This window comes from Cygnus atratus, chromosome 3 (assembly GCF_013377495.2).
Source record: "Cygnus atratus isolate AKBS03 ecotype Queensland, Australia chromosome 3, CAtr_DNAZoo_HiC_assembly, whole genome shotgun sequence".
Classification (NCBI taxonomy): Eukaryota; Metazoa; Chordata; class Aves; order Anseriformes; family Anatidae; genus Cygnus; species Cygnus atratus.
In genome coordinates, this window is record NC_066364.1 from 52,916,599 (window position 1) to 52,932,570 (window position 15,972).

At 38.1% G+C, this 15,972-nt stretch overlaps 1 protein-coding gene across 1 annotated transcript in view; it reads left to right on the forward strand.

Moving 5' to 3' along the window:
* Positions 1–15,972, forward strand: part of SLC35F1 (solute carrier family 35 member F1) — a 244,105-nt gene that overhangs the window by 203,340 nt on the left and 24,793 nt on the right. Inside the window, exons 4-6 of the mRNA XM_050709838.1 lie at positions 3,566–3,725; positions 9,033–9,189; positions 14,208–14,260. Of these exons, the coding sequence (XP_050565795.1) occupies positions 3,566–3,725; positions 9,033–9,189; positions 14,208–14,260 (370 nt within the window). The remainder of the gene's footprint in view (positions 1–3,565; positions 3,726–9,032; positions 9,190–14,207; positions 14,261–15,972) is intronic.

Consider the following 15,972-nt stretch of genomic DNA (forward strand, 5'->3'; position numbering starts at 1 on the left):
ATGTTTTCCTTTAGTTCAGTGAGATCTGAAAACTTGTGTGATTAAAATAGTATTTTTGACTAAAATCAGGTCACTCATTAATTTAACATAATGACAGGGTATATTCAGTACCTTTGAATAAGCAATTAAAAAGAAGGAAAATACAGAAGATGATTCCTAGTGAAATATTGGTAAATGACTGACCTTTATGTACTGTGAATGAAATTCAAGCAAAGCATAATTTATCTTAGTTATTATAAAAGCTTTATAGTTGGAAAAATAGCAATTAGGTATAATGTATTTTACTAATAGCTGAAAAGACTAATAACAAACAAAAGAAAAAGCAACAAAGAGCATAAGAAAGCCTTATCACACATCAGGTAATCCATGATGGCACATCTTTTGTCTGTAGCATATATGTGCATTTTTTCTCCTGCTAGACAGGTTTATCGGAGGAAAAAAGAAAGAATGAAGTCAGTCTGGAAGAACTGAAATGAAAACCTATACCTGAAGGGTAGTTAAGCAATATACCCTAGGTTATTTTGATGCTCATATTGTACTAAGGTATTCTGTCTACCCCATTGTTTAATTACAGGTATAAACTAAGCACAATTCAAGAACTATGTAATGTCAATGGACATTACCTGCATTCACTGTTTATATCTGCTGATGCTGCAGTATTGCAAATAGCAGTTTGTGGGTCAGACCTTGGACTACTAGTCCCAAAGGGATGTACGTTTTCACACTGATGTCAGCATTACCTGTTTGTTGCAGGTTCTTTTCATGCTTCCCTTGAAGTTAGTGCTTGAAAGAGACATCTTCTATACTTGAAAGCATAGGTGTGTTTAAATATTCATGGAATGAGAGGAATTTTTTAAATCTTCCTCAAAAAGACTCTTAGTTGGAATTTGCATGTTGAAATACACATGCTGCAGGTAGAAACAATTTTTAAAACTGGCTGTGGAAATCACACGAGCACCCTAATGCATACCTCATATTCACAAGGAAATGTTCTTTTTGTGTGCTTAGCCCAGAGTAGATAAATCAACCCAGAACAGAGCTGCTGCCCACAATGAACATGTAGTGCCATGTCCTTTGTGTGAGGGTCAACAAGGGCTATATTCCAGATGTTAGGGGTTAAAAATATCCACAGAATCACTCCGTGTCTCTTGAAAGACAGTAGTTAATAGCTGTTAAATCTGTTCTTAAAAGCTGTTTTTGTAAGTGACTGGAGCTCCTGATTTTGCAAAATCAAATGTTTGGCCTAGTGATGGTTGCACAAAATAAAACCAGCAGACACTTACTGACTTTTCAGTAGGAGCTAGTAACTGTTAGTGGAGGGGTTATAAGTGGTTTCTTAAAACACCTCTGTGTTTTCAAATTTCTGAAGCTTGTCCTTGAAGTCCAGGTTTTGGGGCTCTTGTCAGACCTGGGCCGTAGGCCATAAGAGCTGCTTAGGTAGGCACACCAGGGCAACTCGGCCTCTCTCTGTGTGAAAAAGTGCACAGCCATAGAGGAGAGCCTCCCAGGGCAAGTGGTGGCCACCAAGAAGACCACAGTTGCTTGGCTGTCGGAAGAATTCAGCTGGCCACTGTTTTATCCAGGCCTGGATGGTAAAGAGCCCTCAGTGAGAGATAAGGTCACAGCAGGGAAACACTATTCCAATAGGCTGCAAATTGTCTATGAAAAAAACAAACAAACAAACAAAAAACTTCTAGTGTATAAGTTATATTTCTCAAGTATGTTTTTACAAAACAGAAAAGATATTGAGTGTTAGGTCTGTTGTATGCTGTATACATTATATGCTCTTCAGAGGCAAAGCAGATTTCCTGTACAAACCAAGGAACTCACAATTTATGATGGTCTTTCAGCCGTTGCTCCTTTTTGTGTTTGGTCTGTAAAGGACTGCATTGTGAGGACCACTGGAGGCAATTTTCACTGTAAAATGGCTTTGTCATGCCTTTTAGATCATTAGCTCTCATTTTCAATGCAGAACACTCTTTCAGCTTGGTCCTTTCCAATTTGTAGTTTTCCTCATCACTTCTGCTGTGCTTTGGGACTGCCTGAGCCACCTGAGAGCTTGTGTGGTCCTGCTCGTGAACCCTTTCTTTTCTGAAGGCTGTTGCACTGATTGTCTGGGGAATCTTTTCAAAGAATGCATTTCTACTGCATAGTTTTGTTTTTCAAGTAAAGTTTCAGGGAAAGTCAGCTTTAAATTTTTTGCTAAACTCTTAAATTTAGTACTTATGATGTGGGTAGCTCTCATGTAAAGAGAGGTACACTTTCTAATAACTGAATTCTTCAAATCATCCAAAATTATGTTTCTCTTCAGATAATCCCATGAACAGACAAAGAAGTTGAAAGGGGCATGATCATTATTTGATAGTACTTAGTGTGCTTAGTGGCAAATCACACTGAGAGAACAAACATCAGATAATAGGCCCAAAGAGAAGAAAAAACCAATTGCATCATCTAAAATTAAGCTCACAAAATCCAGAAGAGTTTCCCAGAACTATAGACACATTACTTTTTAAGCCAAACCTTTTCATTAGGAAGAAGATGCAACCATATAGATCTGGTTCCTGCTATATCAACTGACATTGAATAGTAGCGTATGCCACACAGTTTGTTAAATCTCATTGTTAGTCAACAGAATCTCAACATCTGTATGCCTTTAGGAGTGGGATTCAGTGGGAAGTGGGTTCTTAAATTCAAGTTTCTTTGGGTGGTTCTTACTCAGGATTTTTGTTTCCTGGTGATGCATTGGTAGTTTCTAAAATACAATTTCATCTTAGAAATTATGTTTCTCTTTTCTCTTTTTTTTTTTTTTAATCACGGGTAATTTTAATTCTTTAATTCTGTTTCTTTTTTTGTCACTGGTTCTCTGGGTTTACTGCTGGGTGTCTCTGAAAAGAAACATTAAAGATTGTATTTCATAACACTTCTTTGAGAAAGCTCTTACCCAAGGTCTGTTGGCAAAAAGATTGAGCTTCCTGCACTGCAGGCAAGGTGTTTATTTATTTTTTTCCTTTAGAGGCATATGGGACTATATTTCCAAGGAGCTAACAGTCCCCACAGGGGACAGGTTTTTCATAAGTATTCTGCATGCAGAAATCCCTTGATGGCCAGATTTAAAAAATCTGTGTGTTATGAACATTCCTGGTTATTGGACCTGAAATGACTGAATCAAAGCATATGTCTAGACTGCAGGAAAAGTGTGCTCAGTATCTGTCCCTTAATCACCAGAGGTGGAGATCAGATGGAAAATAGCGTGTCGCTCTTCTGGCCCAGATTTCCTTCCCATGGATTTGGAATATGCACCTGAAACAAAGAGCAAAGCAGTTCTATTGGGTCTTACAACAGCTATATTAACAGCTCTCCTGAATTAGTGGAATAGTCATGAACAATATAGTCTTGTTGTCTGCCTGTTGGATGACACAAGCACTTGAATGTATTTTCTATCTGGTATCTGCTATTACTAAATAAATAACCTGCTCCTGTCTTCTGGAACCTACCCTAGCATTTTAGGGTAAAGTGTTAGCAGGTTGATTTGTTTTGTTTTGTTTTGTTTTTTCTTTCTTGACAGCTCCTAGATTGTTTTGTCATCCCGGTGGTGATACTGCTCTCCTGGTTTTTCTTGCTGGTACGATACAAGGCAGTACATTTCATTGGTATCGTGGTCTGCATTCTGGGCATGGGCTGCATGGCAGGAGCAGATGTCCTTGTTGGCAGACAGCAAGGAGCAGGTGAGTAATGATGGGTATGTTGTACTACCAAGTTCTGTTCAGAAAAACTGTTGATCAGAACATTTCAGAACAGGACAAAGAAAAGGGGAAATTGGAGAGAAATCCTGTGTGTTCATGGATCCAAAGCACTGCACCATTCAGGGGTGAATGGCATTCTTTTTTGGAATGGACAGACAACAAAAATGGGTCAACAGTTAGAAGTCAGCACTATTGTAAACGGACTTGCCCTGTGTCTCCAATGCGTATCACCCTTCATGCAGGCTGGGGGGACATGCTAAACTCTTGTGGCTTCACTCTCTTTAGACATAGTTGTTTGACTACAAACCTCAGTTGCTTCTTTTCCAAGTTGGCTATATCTTTGAATGTACCACCTCTCCTGTCCACTGTGTATGCCTACCTCTCAACTTTGCTCCCTATTTTGTACAGAAACAAGGTCACTGGTTAGGTACTAAAAGACACCTAACCTACATACTAACTGTACCAACTGGGCTATGCACACAGTCTCAGAGTAAAGGTTTAGGATTTGCCCGCATAATCACTGCAAAGCACCTTCTTGTGTACAAAATGTTCTTTTTTATGTGTGGCATCAAACAAATAATGTGTGTGTGGCTATTAATGCAGGCTAGACAGAGTTAGATTTCATTGATCAACTTCCTCTGTCACATTGATTTTTCTAGGGCCAACCCAAATGATGTGGGAAGGATAGAAATTCTTTTCAGAGATTGTCAATTAGGCACAGTTTTCATTCTTAATTAAAAGCACTGAATAGTGAGCTGAACATAATACACTGGGATTTAAAATTCTTTCTGAATACAAATGCAAGTGCTCTAAGAACTGCATTTGCCAGGATGCTACTCAAGAAAACAGGGAAGTTTGGGACAGTACCCACTATATCTTCCTGCCCACTTTTATCCCTGTTCTGAAGACTTTTAGTTCATTGCAATCCTCCAGAAATAGCTCTGTCCAACCTATAAATGAAAGAATATACTCTGTACTTTGTAATTAGCAAACCAAAGCTGCCTTAGGAATGACTGATTTCAGAAGGATTGGGATTTCAACACTGGGTTCTGGGAGAAACATCCTGTGTCCCTATAATTTAGGGAATAACATGCTAGGGCACGTGAGTTGTGGTTCAGCAGTAGCCTGTAAGGCAATGGACTTCAGCAGAAAGGTGGACAAGGAACAGAATGAAAAACACTTACATTTTGCAGTCTACTTGCAATAATTAGATATTATTTGCCGTATTCATTACTAAAGCAGGGGTATAGCTGTTATGTAATATGTCCAGAAAAATCTGCTAAGATACTTTATTGCCTTTTAATTTGAACCTACATATGAAAATTTGTGTGCGCTTATTTCTACACCCAGAGAAGAAATATAGTAGAAAGCCACATATGACAGAGACTGCAGCTTTTTTAAGTGGCAGAAGGGTGTTATTAAAATGTAAAAGTATATTTCCAAATTGCTATATTCTCTTTAACAGAATAAAATAGTTAAACTGTTTTGGTTGAGCTGGCTGAAAGGGTAAAGCTATGCATTAAAAAAATGCAAATAAAATAAATACTGGCAGCAAAAGGAAAGATTTCAAGAAACTCGTCATTAAATAGTTCCACGCCATTTATATGATATTTCTCAAGACTGGGCAAACAAAAGAAAGGAATACACCAAAAACAATGAATCTGCATTAGTCCTCACTCAATTCTTTTGTTATTTCTATATTTTAGAGGACAAGAACTGTTGACACCTGTTTGCCCCTGTTAACCCTAGTATTTACTACATTAGAAGTGCCCTAAGTCTCTGCTAGGCATCCATCACATACAGCAATCTAGCCTGCAAACCAGTACAGCAAGGAAACATGGATTTAAAATGCATCACCAAGAGATTAACAGGTATTTTCCAAACTGTCTGCAAGAATTAGGTATAATTTGCAGGCATGGTCTCACCTTTCAGTAAATATACGATAATTTACCTCTTTTTATTGTACCCTGACTCGTGTTTTGCACATTTCTTGAAGGGCAAAGCAGTTACTACCAAGTAGTTGGTGCATTGTCACCTTACATGCCAAGTAAACCTTAAAATAACATTTTTTTCTGACCTATTACCCCAAGATACCTTGGCACATGTGCTCCTGTAGTACACAGGGGCCTAAGTCACAGGGATCTAAATGTTTCATCCAGATTTTCAAAGCACTTCAGGGCTTTAGCTGACCACAGTCTCTGAACATCAGTGTTTAGTCTAAAATGGGACGTGGAGTCTGATTTTTAGATGTTATAATCATCAGTAGTTATAATCAAAAGCAAAGAGAACCACCTCTAATGCTTCAGGGTAAGGTGAAAATGTGGCAAAGTGGCCTAGATAGGGTTTGAAAAGCGATTGTGTGAGAACATAATTCAAATATAAATTATTTATGTTAAACTTCAGTGCAATAACTACTCCCCAAAACATAAACTCCTCTCTGGACTGTCTGACCTCTGCTTCCAGAGAACATCCGATGTCCTAACAATGAATAATGCAAAGCTTGTTTTGGCAATTTGCGCTTGTGTTTCTTCAGAAGAATGACCTGTGCCATTAGATTGGTCGAGTAAAACTGTATTACCCTAAATGTCTTTAGAGTGCCCCTATGAAGTTGATATGTATTTCCTTAGAAAAAAAAACAGCAAATGCATGTGGATTTTACAGCTATGAAAATAGCCATGAAAATATCTCTGTTAGGATACGTTAGTCTTGGGGGAAAATTCCAAAGTCAGCCTCTTGAAGCAAAGAAAAAGCATTTGACAACCTAGATGCTAAGAATTACTAGGGAAGAAACAAAAAACATAGTATAAAATGTTGTTATGCCACTGTATAAAGTACTGATGCACTTGCCTTTTGAATACCATGTTTTACTCCAGTCATCTAATCTCAAAAAGAAATGAACAGAAAAAAAAGCCCATAGAATGGAGAAAGGTGAAAAAGCTGTTCAAGGGCATATAATGACTTCAGAATGAAGAGACCATAGGCAGAGTGGGACTTTTCAACCCCTAAAAAAGACAAGAAAGAGACAGGATATGGTAAAGGTGCATAAAGTCTTCAGTGCTATAGAGAAGGTAAATACCGAGTGATTCTTAAATATTTTTTGAGATACAGAAGTTATGGGCTTCTCAATATGATTTTGGTATCAGGCTGAGAAGCTAAAAGCACAAAGTACTTTTTAATAGTGCATACTTACACTGCATAAGTTACTACCACGGGCTGTTGCAGAGGTCAAAAATACATGGTCTGAAAAAGACTTTACACAAATTAATAAAAAATCCATCAGGATCTAATAAGTTCAATGGTCTAATGCAACTTCAATTTCAGAAAATCCCTAATTTGCCGAGAAGCACTCAGTGCTTCCCTATTTCTTTACACTTCCCTCAGGCAGTCTATGCTCCCCGTGCCAGAGGTGGCTCCTGGGCTAGTCATACCACTGCTCTGACCAGATTTTGGCATTCTCATCTGTGAAAGCTCTGAAGTTTGAGGCTCACCAAGCACGAGTGAGGTCTGGGGAGAGCCATCACAAGGTGGTGCTTGGGTCCATCTTGTTTGTGTGAAAACGCTCAGCCTCAGAGTTGTCTTTGCCTCGCACATGCAAAGGATGATATTTTTGTCTCAGCAGTTCAGCACAGCCAAACTCTAAGGTCAAAAGCTTTTTCAGCAGTACTTCCCCAAAGTGCCAGTGAGTAGTTGTAACAAATACCAAATGAGTGAGCTCAGTGAGGGGTGATTAGAGCCACTGTGGAACATGGAATGCATCAGGGGTAAGAAGAGGTTTTATAAAGTGCTAGTATTTATTTTAAATTAAGGGCATCTTCTGTGGCTGATTGCAAAAGGGTAAAAGGAGAGTACCGGATCTTAAAAAGATAAATTGTCAAATATAAATCTGCTGTTAGTCAAATTACTTGCAAACAGAAATTCAGTGAGAATGGAGGTACATGAAAGAGAAATGTAGTAAATACTAGCATTTACTAAATACACAGAGGATACATCTCTGAGTCAAAAGATATCGTAGAGTAGGAGTGTGTTAAATATTTGCCCTGTTCTTATTTGTCCCTAAGCAACATGTACTTTTCTGATGCTTATAGCTAGTGTTGGAGACAGGATACGGAATAAATGAACCCTTATGGTCTGCCCTGTTATGACTGTTCTTACTTTCATAAATTCCTCCTCACTGGAAATTTCAGAGCTGTGAGCTGGAATGAAAATTGAAGGTTTAAAAGAACACCACAAAGAAAAATTTTGAAAAGATCACCTTGAACCAATAGGAATATTTTCCTTCCATTATTATTTACTGCAAAGTGTATTTTGTTAATCAGTAAATTAATTGAGCCATTTTACAGGAAAACAAGGTTTCTTTCAAAAGAAATGCAGTCTAATGTTTCAGGATTCCTACTGAACCTTTTCAAAGGAAAATCCTTTATAACCAGTTCTTCTGGATTTCTCTGGTTCTGCAACAATATCTGGCAGCTTTGTGAAGCTGTAGCTCTTGTAGGAATCATTCAACAGAGGAAATTGCATGTATTAGGCTTCAAAACTTGGGCCTCAGTTTTCAAACTGAAACTTGATCTTGATCAAATCTCTCTGCAGCTCACCCTGTCCCCAAGTAATAAAAGACTCCAAAACGTAGAAAGGTTTCAAACATTCTTTGATAACACAATGTTTTCGTTATTATATATACCTGAAGGTACTGAAAATAGATTTTGTTGTTCATTTTATGCATTAGGTTATTATGTTAATTGAGCCTCCTTTAAAAATCTCTGTCATTATCATCACCCTGTCTACACCTCATCCTTCCTTCTCTCTTTCTTGTCAAATGGCTTCATGTGAGAATGAGGTCACTTGTGGGGTCGTAATGATGTCTTCATTCATTTCACAGGTACACAGAATTTTTCACTTGTTTTCCTATCCAAATACTAGATCTGTTTTTGCTTAAATTTCAAGATAAGATGCAAACTGTTCTGTATAGCTGAGACCCATTCCATCTGGAAAAATATGTGATAATAATAAAAAGTTTTAGTCACTAAAGAGTACCACATGGTTTCTTTAGTTTTTACAACATGTTCTTATCCTTCAGATTCTCTTATCCACGGCAAGGATAATGCTCTCCATTCACTTCTGCTAGATATTGTTGGGATAATTGAATGAAAAAACATTTGCATTCAGCCTATTGACCCAGATATGGGCTACCTAGTATCTGAGGATTCTAACCCATGGGGCAGAACTCGCAACAGTTCTAGACAAAAGGTCGTTGTTTTGGGACATTCTGATTTTCCCCCTGTTTATTTCTAGGTGAAAATAAACTAATAGGGGATCTCTTAGTATTGGGTGGAGCAACACTATACGGCATCTCGAATGTTTGTGAGGAATACATCGTCCGAAATCTAAGTCGAGTGGAGTTCCTGGGCATGATTGGACTCTTTGGCTCCTTCTTCAGTGGAATTCAGCTGTAAGTGAGCAGGTTTGAGCTCCAAGGTCATTCAAATAAGTGCAGCTGTGGTCTCCTTTGAGGTACTGTACCCCTCTCTCCGAAGGTAGCCATTTCATGTGGAGACTAGGTATCTGCTAATTTTGGAATTTGCATTGTTTTTAATATTTGAGATAGTTGGATTTGAGTACAAATACAGTTACACAAATTTGTAGCTTAGTACTCTGTTTCAAGCACTGTTTTCCTCAAGTAGTCACACGGGGGGGAGGAGTAGCAGACATATCCTACCATCTTATTGCCTGAAGACAAGTGAATACTTCATATTGGTCTGGTCTACGAACAGCAAACTCTCTACTACTCTCTAAGTTCTGTTTCACACTTTTGCAAAATCACTTAGATTTCTAAACAGGTAGGAAACGTGTATTCAGAAGGTATTTTGCTGTTTGGTTTGTTCTGTGCAATTAATTACATTATGATATGGCAGATATAATGAAAACATCCTTAAAAATTTGGTCATGTTGAAGTATTTAGTACTCAGAAGATTATGACATGGATTTTAGGATCTTCTGAGTCATATCTATATCCACTTGCACCTAATGAGCACCTCATCTGCAGGCCTAGGATCTGGGAGGTAGTTTCCAATGTTGCAATACTGTGACTGATAAGAGTGTAGTAAAAGTCACTGTGCAAGATTGTCACATTTTACACAGATCCATCACTGGTACTTGTCACACACAATAACTTTTGATTATCAGTCAAAAACAAGTTGCTTACCTGCACATCTGAGCTAATCAGCTTCTAAGAACAGAGACTCATCAAAACAATGACCCATTAATTCCATTTAATTAGTTCTGTTTCTTTAGCCAGAAAGCTAATTATATTTATGTGGGATCTGAAAACATGACTTAAAAGGATTTATATTAACTGCCTGACACACAAACAGTTCTTTAAAATATATATATAGAGAGAGAGAATGCAAGATCATGTAAATGCACCTAGTATCTTTGGATAAAGCATTTTTGTTACCTAGAGTATTTGTGGTAGGTAGGTACTGGCTGATTCTGAAAGTATCACAACAGTCCTCTTGTCTTTCTGTGCATTGAAACAGTAATATATGTCTCGTATTCCTGATTTTAATTATAGTACCATTACCATCCTCCTTGACTCAAGAAGATAGTCACAATTCAGTCTATGATTTATTTTGCTGGTAAGAAGCTGGTGCTGGAACAAGGTATCTTTGTATATGGAGGACACAACTGGAAGGAAACAAAAAAACACCATTTCATTGCTGAAACCTCTAAGGTTTTTCTAGTCAACCTTTGGCCCAGAAGTTCTTGACAACAGGTTTTTCTCCCCAGCCTGTACAGCTTTTTGCTGCCAGTGATATTGTGGCACTTTTTGCAGCCCTGCCCACACTTTGCTTACATATGGACCTTTTTGATGAGATGGCAAAAGCTTGCATTTTGGAAAAGGCCGCTAATGTTCCTGCTACTTGGTTCCATGAAGCAATTCAGCTCTTTCTTATCTCTTATTGTAATAATGAACAGGTGTCAGTCACATAGTTATGAGTTCACAGAGGTTAAATCTAACTAAATATACCAATTGTTAGAAGACAGCACCCCAGGTTACAATGGCAGAATCTTTCTTTGGAAAGATTACTGGCCACTTTGGTACAAAATAGGACCTTTAGGTCTTATAAACTGAAGTTGTCCAGGGAAGGAATATCTCAGAAATAGGACCATTTACTAGCATGCTAGGAAAAGCACTGGTCAAAGTTTGGTTGGCATCCACAAAGTGGAGATTTAGAATATATTTGTGCTGATACATCTGGAGGTGTAGGTCTCAGGTTCATGGGGTTTACAGGGAGCAAGCAGTACAATTCTGAAGAAGGGAAGGTATTGAAAAATGTGTAGAACTATGCTGACTGTAGGAAAGGCAAAATAGTATCCACAAGTGAATTTTCCCTGTATTGGCATGCACTGATATCAAATTCATACAGTAGCAAAAAGCTGTTGTATTTACCTTTTGTGTGTAAAAATATATACATAAGTATGGGTAACTCATGTTAGTTCAAGTTTCAACACTAATAGAGGGATCTGTCTCCAAAGGGACTTTCAAGAAATACACTGTTTTTTTCTAGAACCATTTAGCAAGTGTGCTCGATATTAGACCATAACAGAGAATAAAGTCAGATAATGTCTGTCGGAGAGCAAAGGAAGTGCTAAGGCATCAGAAAGTTCAACAGTGAAGTAAAGAAAAGTGTTGGCTAACTACCCAGGCATTGTGGAAGGTGAGGTTTAGTGGGCTGAATGTGATTAAAGTGGGGAGGAACAGAATGTCAAAACAAAACAAAAGTAGTTTACAAGAGTTGGGGATATAGTAACTACACAGAAAATTGACATAATTCTGTCTGGTGGAATCACATAATTGTAAAATAATTTACTTTGTAATAGATCCCTGATGGTCATCAGGTTCAAAACCCTACACAGAGCAACTCAAAGCTAAATTCAAAGTCAGGTTGCTCGAGTACTTGTACAGTTGATTTTTTGAACATCTCTAAGAATTGAAATGCCACAGTCTCTCTGGGCAACTCATTCCAGTGTTTAACCAAGATTTTTTTCCTTATATCTAATCAGAATTTTCCATGTTGCAACTTGTATCCATTATCTCACATCTTCTTACTGTGCACCTCCAAGAAAAGTCTTACTCCATCTTTTCTATAACCACCCCTTAGGTACTTAAGACAGCAAGTATATTGTCCCATCCTCCTTCCCCTTGGGCTACCCTTCTCTTCTTCACACTGAAAACCCCCCGCTTTTTCAGCATTTCCTCTTACATCATGTGCTCCACCTGACCATCGTGATGAAGTTCTACTGTACTCCCTCCAATTTGTTAATGTCTGTCTTGTTCTGGAGAGCCCCAAACTGGATACAGTACTCCAGCTGCTGTCACAAAAATCAATTCCTTCAGCTTTCTGGCTCAACTCTTTGCCAACACAGCCTGGGATGCTGTTGGCCTTCTCCACTGCAAGGACACATTGCTGACTCATGTCCACCAGGACTCGGAGTTTAATTTTTAGAAAGCAGCTTCCTATCCAGTCAGCTTCCAACCTGTAGTGTTGCATGGGGTTATTCCATTCCAGGTATAGGAGTACAGATTTATTTTTCTTAAACTTCATGAGGTTTCTGCCAGCCTATTTAGTCTTTCTGAATGGCAACACATCTACTGCTCCTCCCATGGGTTGTCCGCTGTGAACTTGGTATGTGTGCATTCCATCCCATCTTCCAGATTGTAAATGAAGACATAAAACACCAACCAGTTCACAGAAGACTCAATCTGTTGATCACTACTTTTTGAGTATAGTTTTCCATTGCCCCTGTGGATGGTCCTCAAATCCAATCCATATCTCTTCAATCTCTAAGGATCTTTTGAGAAATCATGTTGAAAGCTTTTTAGCAAAGAAAGACAGATTACACTCCATCCTCTTGTCTGTTCCCTCTCCATTATCTACTGAACCAATCATCTCATCATAGAAGGCAGTAAGTTTGGTCAGGTATGGTTTGCTCTTAATAAATCTGTGCTGGCTGTTCCCAGTCATCTCCTCATCATTCATTTCCCGGAAATGGAACATTTGCTCCATCATCTTCCCAAAGTCTAGAGTAAGGCTGGCCAGGCTATAATTCCTTCCCTATTTTGAAACTGAACATTGCATTTGTCTCTTTTCAGTTCTTAGGGACCTCTTCCAGTCACATCAACCTTTAGAAGATCATAGTGGTTCCATTCTCTGATGAATCAGGCATCACTAAATGAAGCCCTATGGCAAAGTTGCTCTTACCCCTCTTTGCTTCACAGATCATAATGAATCACAGATCACAGCATATTGTTTTCTACTTTCTTTGTATTGGATATGCAATGTGTGAAAATAATGTTCACATATTTAAATTATATTAAAATTTGCTTGCCACAGCAAGAGACACTGCAGTTTGTTTTCATGATATTTTTTCAAGAACTGCTGACAAAAGAGACATATGCCTTATGCATGCAAAGACACTTATAATTTAGTTATTCTGCAAACAAAATAATCTCATTATTCTACTACAGTATTAGATTTGCCACACATCAACAGCAAGCAAATTAGAATTTCCAGGATGCAACTCTCTAGACCATATTAATGTGGAAATCACTGAGTTCCTGTAGTTTTACTATTAGAGTTGGTCTCCCACATACCACTTTTTGTACTAGGTACTTTGTTTTTCGATCTGTGTAATTCCATGTTTTATACTTTTTAAAAACAGTGCCCAGACTAACATGCAGAGTTCTGCACAGCAGCAGTTATCTGTAAATCACAGAGCAGAAAAAAACAGTTGGCTGAGTGAGCTTCCTACTCTTCCCTGGACTGGAAAGAGCAGAACGGAATTGGGAAGGTAGCTTGTTGCCACCTTAGAATTTTCTGTATCTGGGATCTTGATGTTAATGTAAAATACAAGAGTTGCAAGATATTGAAAGTGGACTTTTACAGCTTGCCCCATCCTTAGTTTTGTTTCATGACTTTCATTGCTGTGACTATTTGAACTGTCTCAGCATGTAACAAATCACAGTACTCTCTTCAAACCCAGCCTGTGATATCTGCCACCTCATGTCAGTGATTTACTCAGCTCCCTATTTATTTGACTCTGCAGAGCCACTCTGAAGGGTGAATAACTCAGACAGTTACATTATTAATCATTAAAGTTCAAAAGCTTTCAGAATATTAAGAGGACAAGAGGATTGAATGTGTGGAGGGATGGGCACTTTTGGGCAGATATTCAGAGAGATGGAAATAAACCAATGCAAATTGTATGCTATCACGTCTTATTACTGCCCTAAGATCTTTCAAACACAAAGGAACAAGGCTAATGCCAGAGTGGATTAGCAAAGTCTGATTGCATTTTTTGTTATAAGGTTATTTATGTTGTTTTGTCCAGCATTTGAATTGAATGAGTGGAAGTAATTTAACTTCTGTTCTCTTCCATCAAATTTTGCCTTCTCTTCTCTTCCAGTGCAATCATGGAACACAAAGAGCTTTTGAAAGTTCCCTGGGATTGGCAAATAGGTAAGAAAACACTTTACCTCATTGAAGACCACTCCTGAAGGAGGTGTGGAGACAACCCACCTTTGGGGAAGCAGAAAGAAAATTTCATGGAAGCCAATGTTTGTGATTTTTCCACTGGTGTCTGCCAAAGGTTGAACCACTTGCCTCATAACCATTCATAAATAATCCATCCTCCCAATGTCATATTATGCTTATCTTGCACCATTAGGTTAAGCACTGAAGAAGTGCTTATGAATGTCATAAGATAATTACTCAGACAGCCGTGAAGTAAAACAATAATAGGGTTCTGTTCTAAGATTCAGTGCAACACTGAGACAAATAAATGAGGTAGTCATGAAGAGCCAAACCTTTTCAATGGATGCCAAAGAAAGAAAATGGAACCTAACAAAAACCATAAAAGTTCTTGCAGTGCGTATTATAGCCCCATAAACTCATTTCCAAGGGGAGCATTTCTGTATGCAAATGGTTAATTGCTTTCCAAGTAGTCTTGGTGGAATATAGCAGATGTGTCTTTTAGACAAGTTTAGGTAGCATCGAGCACAATAAAGCTCTTATGGTGTTTTGCTATGCAGTGGATCGTATTTTCCTATTTCAGTTTCAAAGCTGAGTTTATGATCTAAGACTCCTTCCTAATTAGTCCAACAAATTATTTGCTTTAAAAGCAAATCAACATTTAGGAAACGAGAGTCCCTATAATCACTCCTTTAGTATTTACAACAATAGAAAAAATAAAAGAGTGCTAATAGCTGATACACATAGCAGGGAATTCAAGTTCTGGCAATCCATTGACAATAGCTTGTTACCTAGTCTCATAATGAATGTCAAAATAACGGCTCAGAAGCATGCAAAGGCAACTGATTATCTGGGAATCCCCGAGGACTGGAGATACAATTTATGGGATACACCATTGTTTTCGTTAAACTTCCTTCACCATTTCCTCTTATCACACTAAAGCTTAATGAAAAGAGTGCATCTTTCACAAAACTTTCTACCTAGAAGTCTTGGATATTTGATGGTTGAGCTGTAAAACTAAATGACATCAATTTAACGTGTCTATGGAGAAACACTCTCAGCTGCATCCCATAAGTGTATTGGCCTTCTTTAATCTGTGGTCATTAGCATAACTGCATCAGTGTTTGTTAATACTTCATGATAAGGAGCTCAGGGACATAATTAATCTGGTACTGATGAAACTAGCAATGGTCATAGTGAATTAATCTACTATGCATGTAAATGTCATATATACTTTCATGGGAGTTCTGTTGTAATAATATTAGTGAAATGTGCCATTAAAATAAAGTCGTACTTGGTCTGTGATGACAAAATGTCATCAAAAGTTAGTCAGTAATTACAAAGAGTCCCTTCTCTTCAGTAGGAGATCATCATAGCAAGAGCATCATATGTACTTGTTTTGTTAAAATGATAATTGAAAGTGTGGTGTAGTTAAACATGGATAAAATGACAACAATAATGTGTAGCTTTTTGTTCTTCTCTGTCTTCCTGCACATCTACTTGGTGTGCTTTCCGTTGCTTCAACAGTAATACAAGATTGTCAAGTAGTTATTGACAACTCTATGTCAGGGTGTTCACAGCCTTGTCCTGAATAGTTATCCACTGCGGCAGACTCAAGCCCGCAGTCCAGCTGAGTTAAATCATCAGCCTTCTGAATGGTAGTGATAAAGTCACAGCAGGCAACCTGATAAATAACTCAA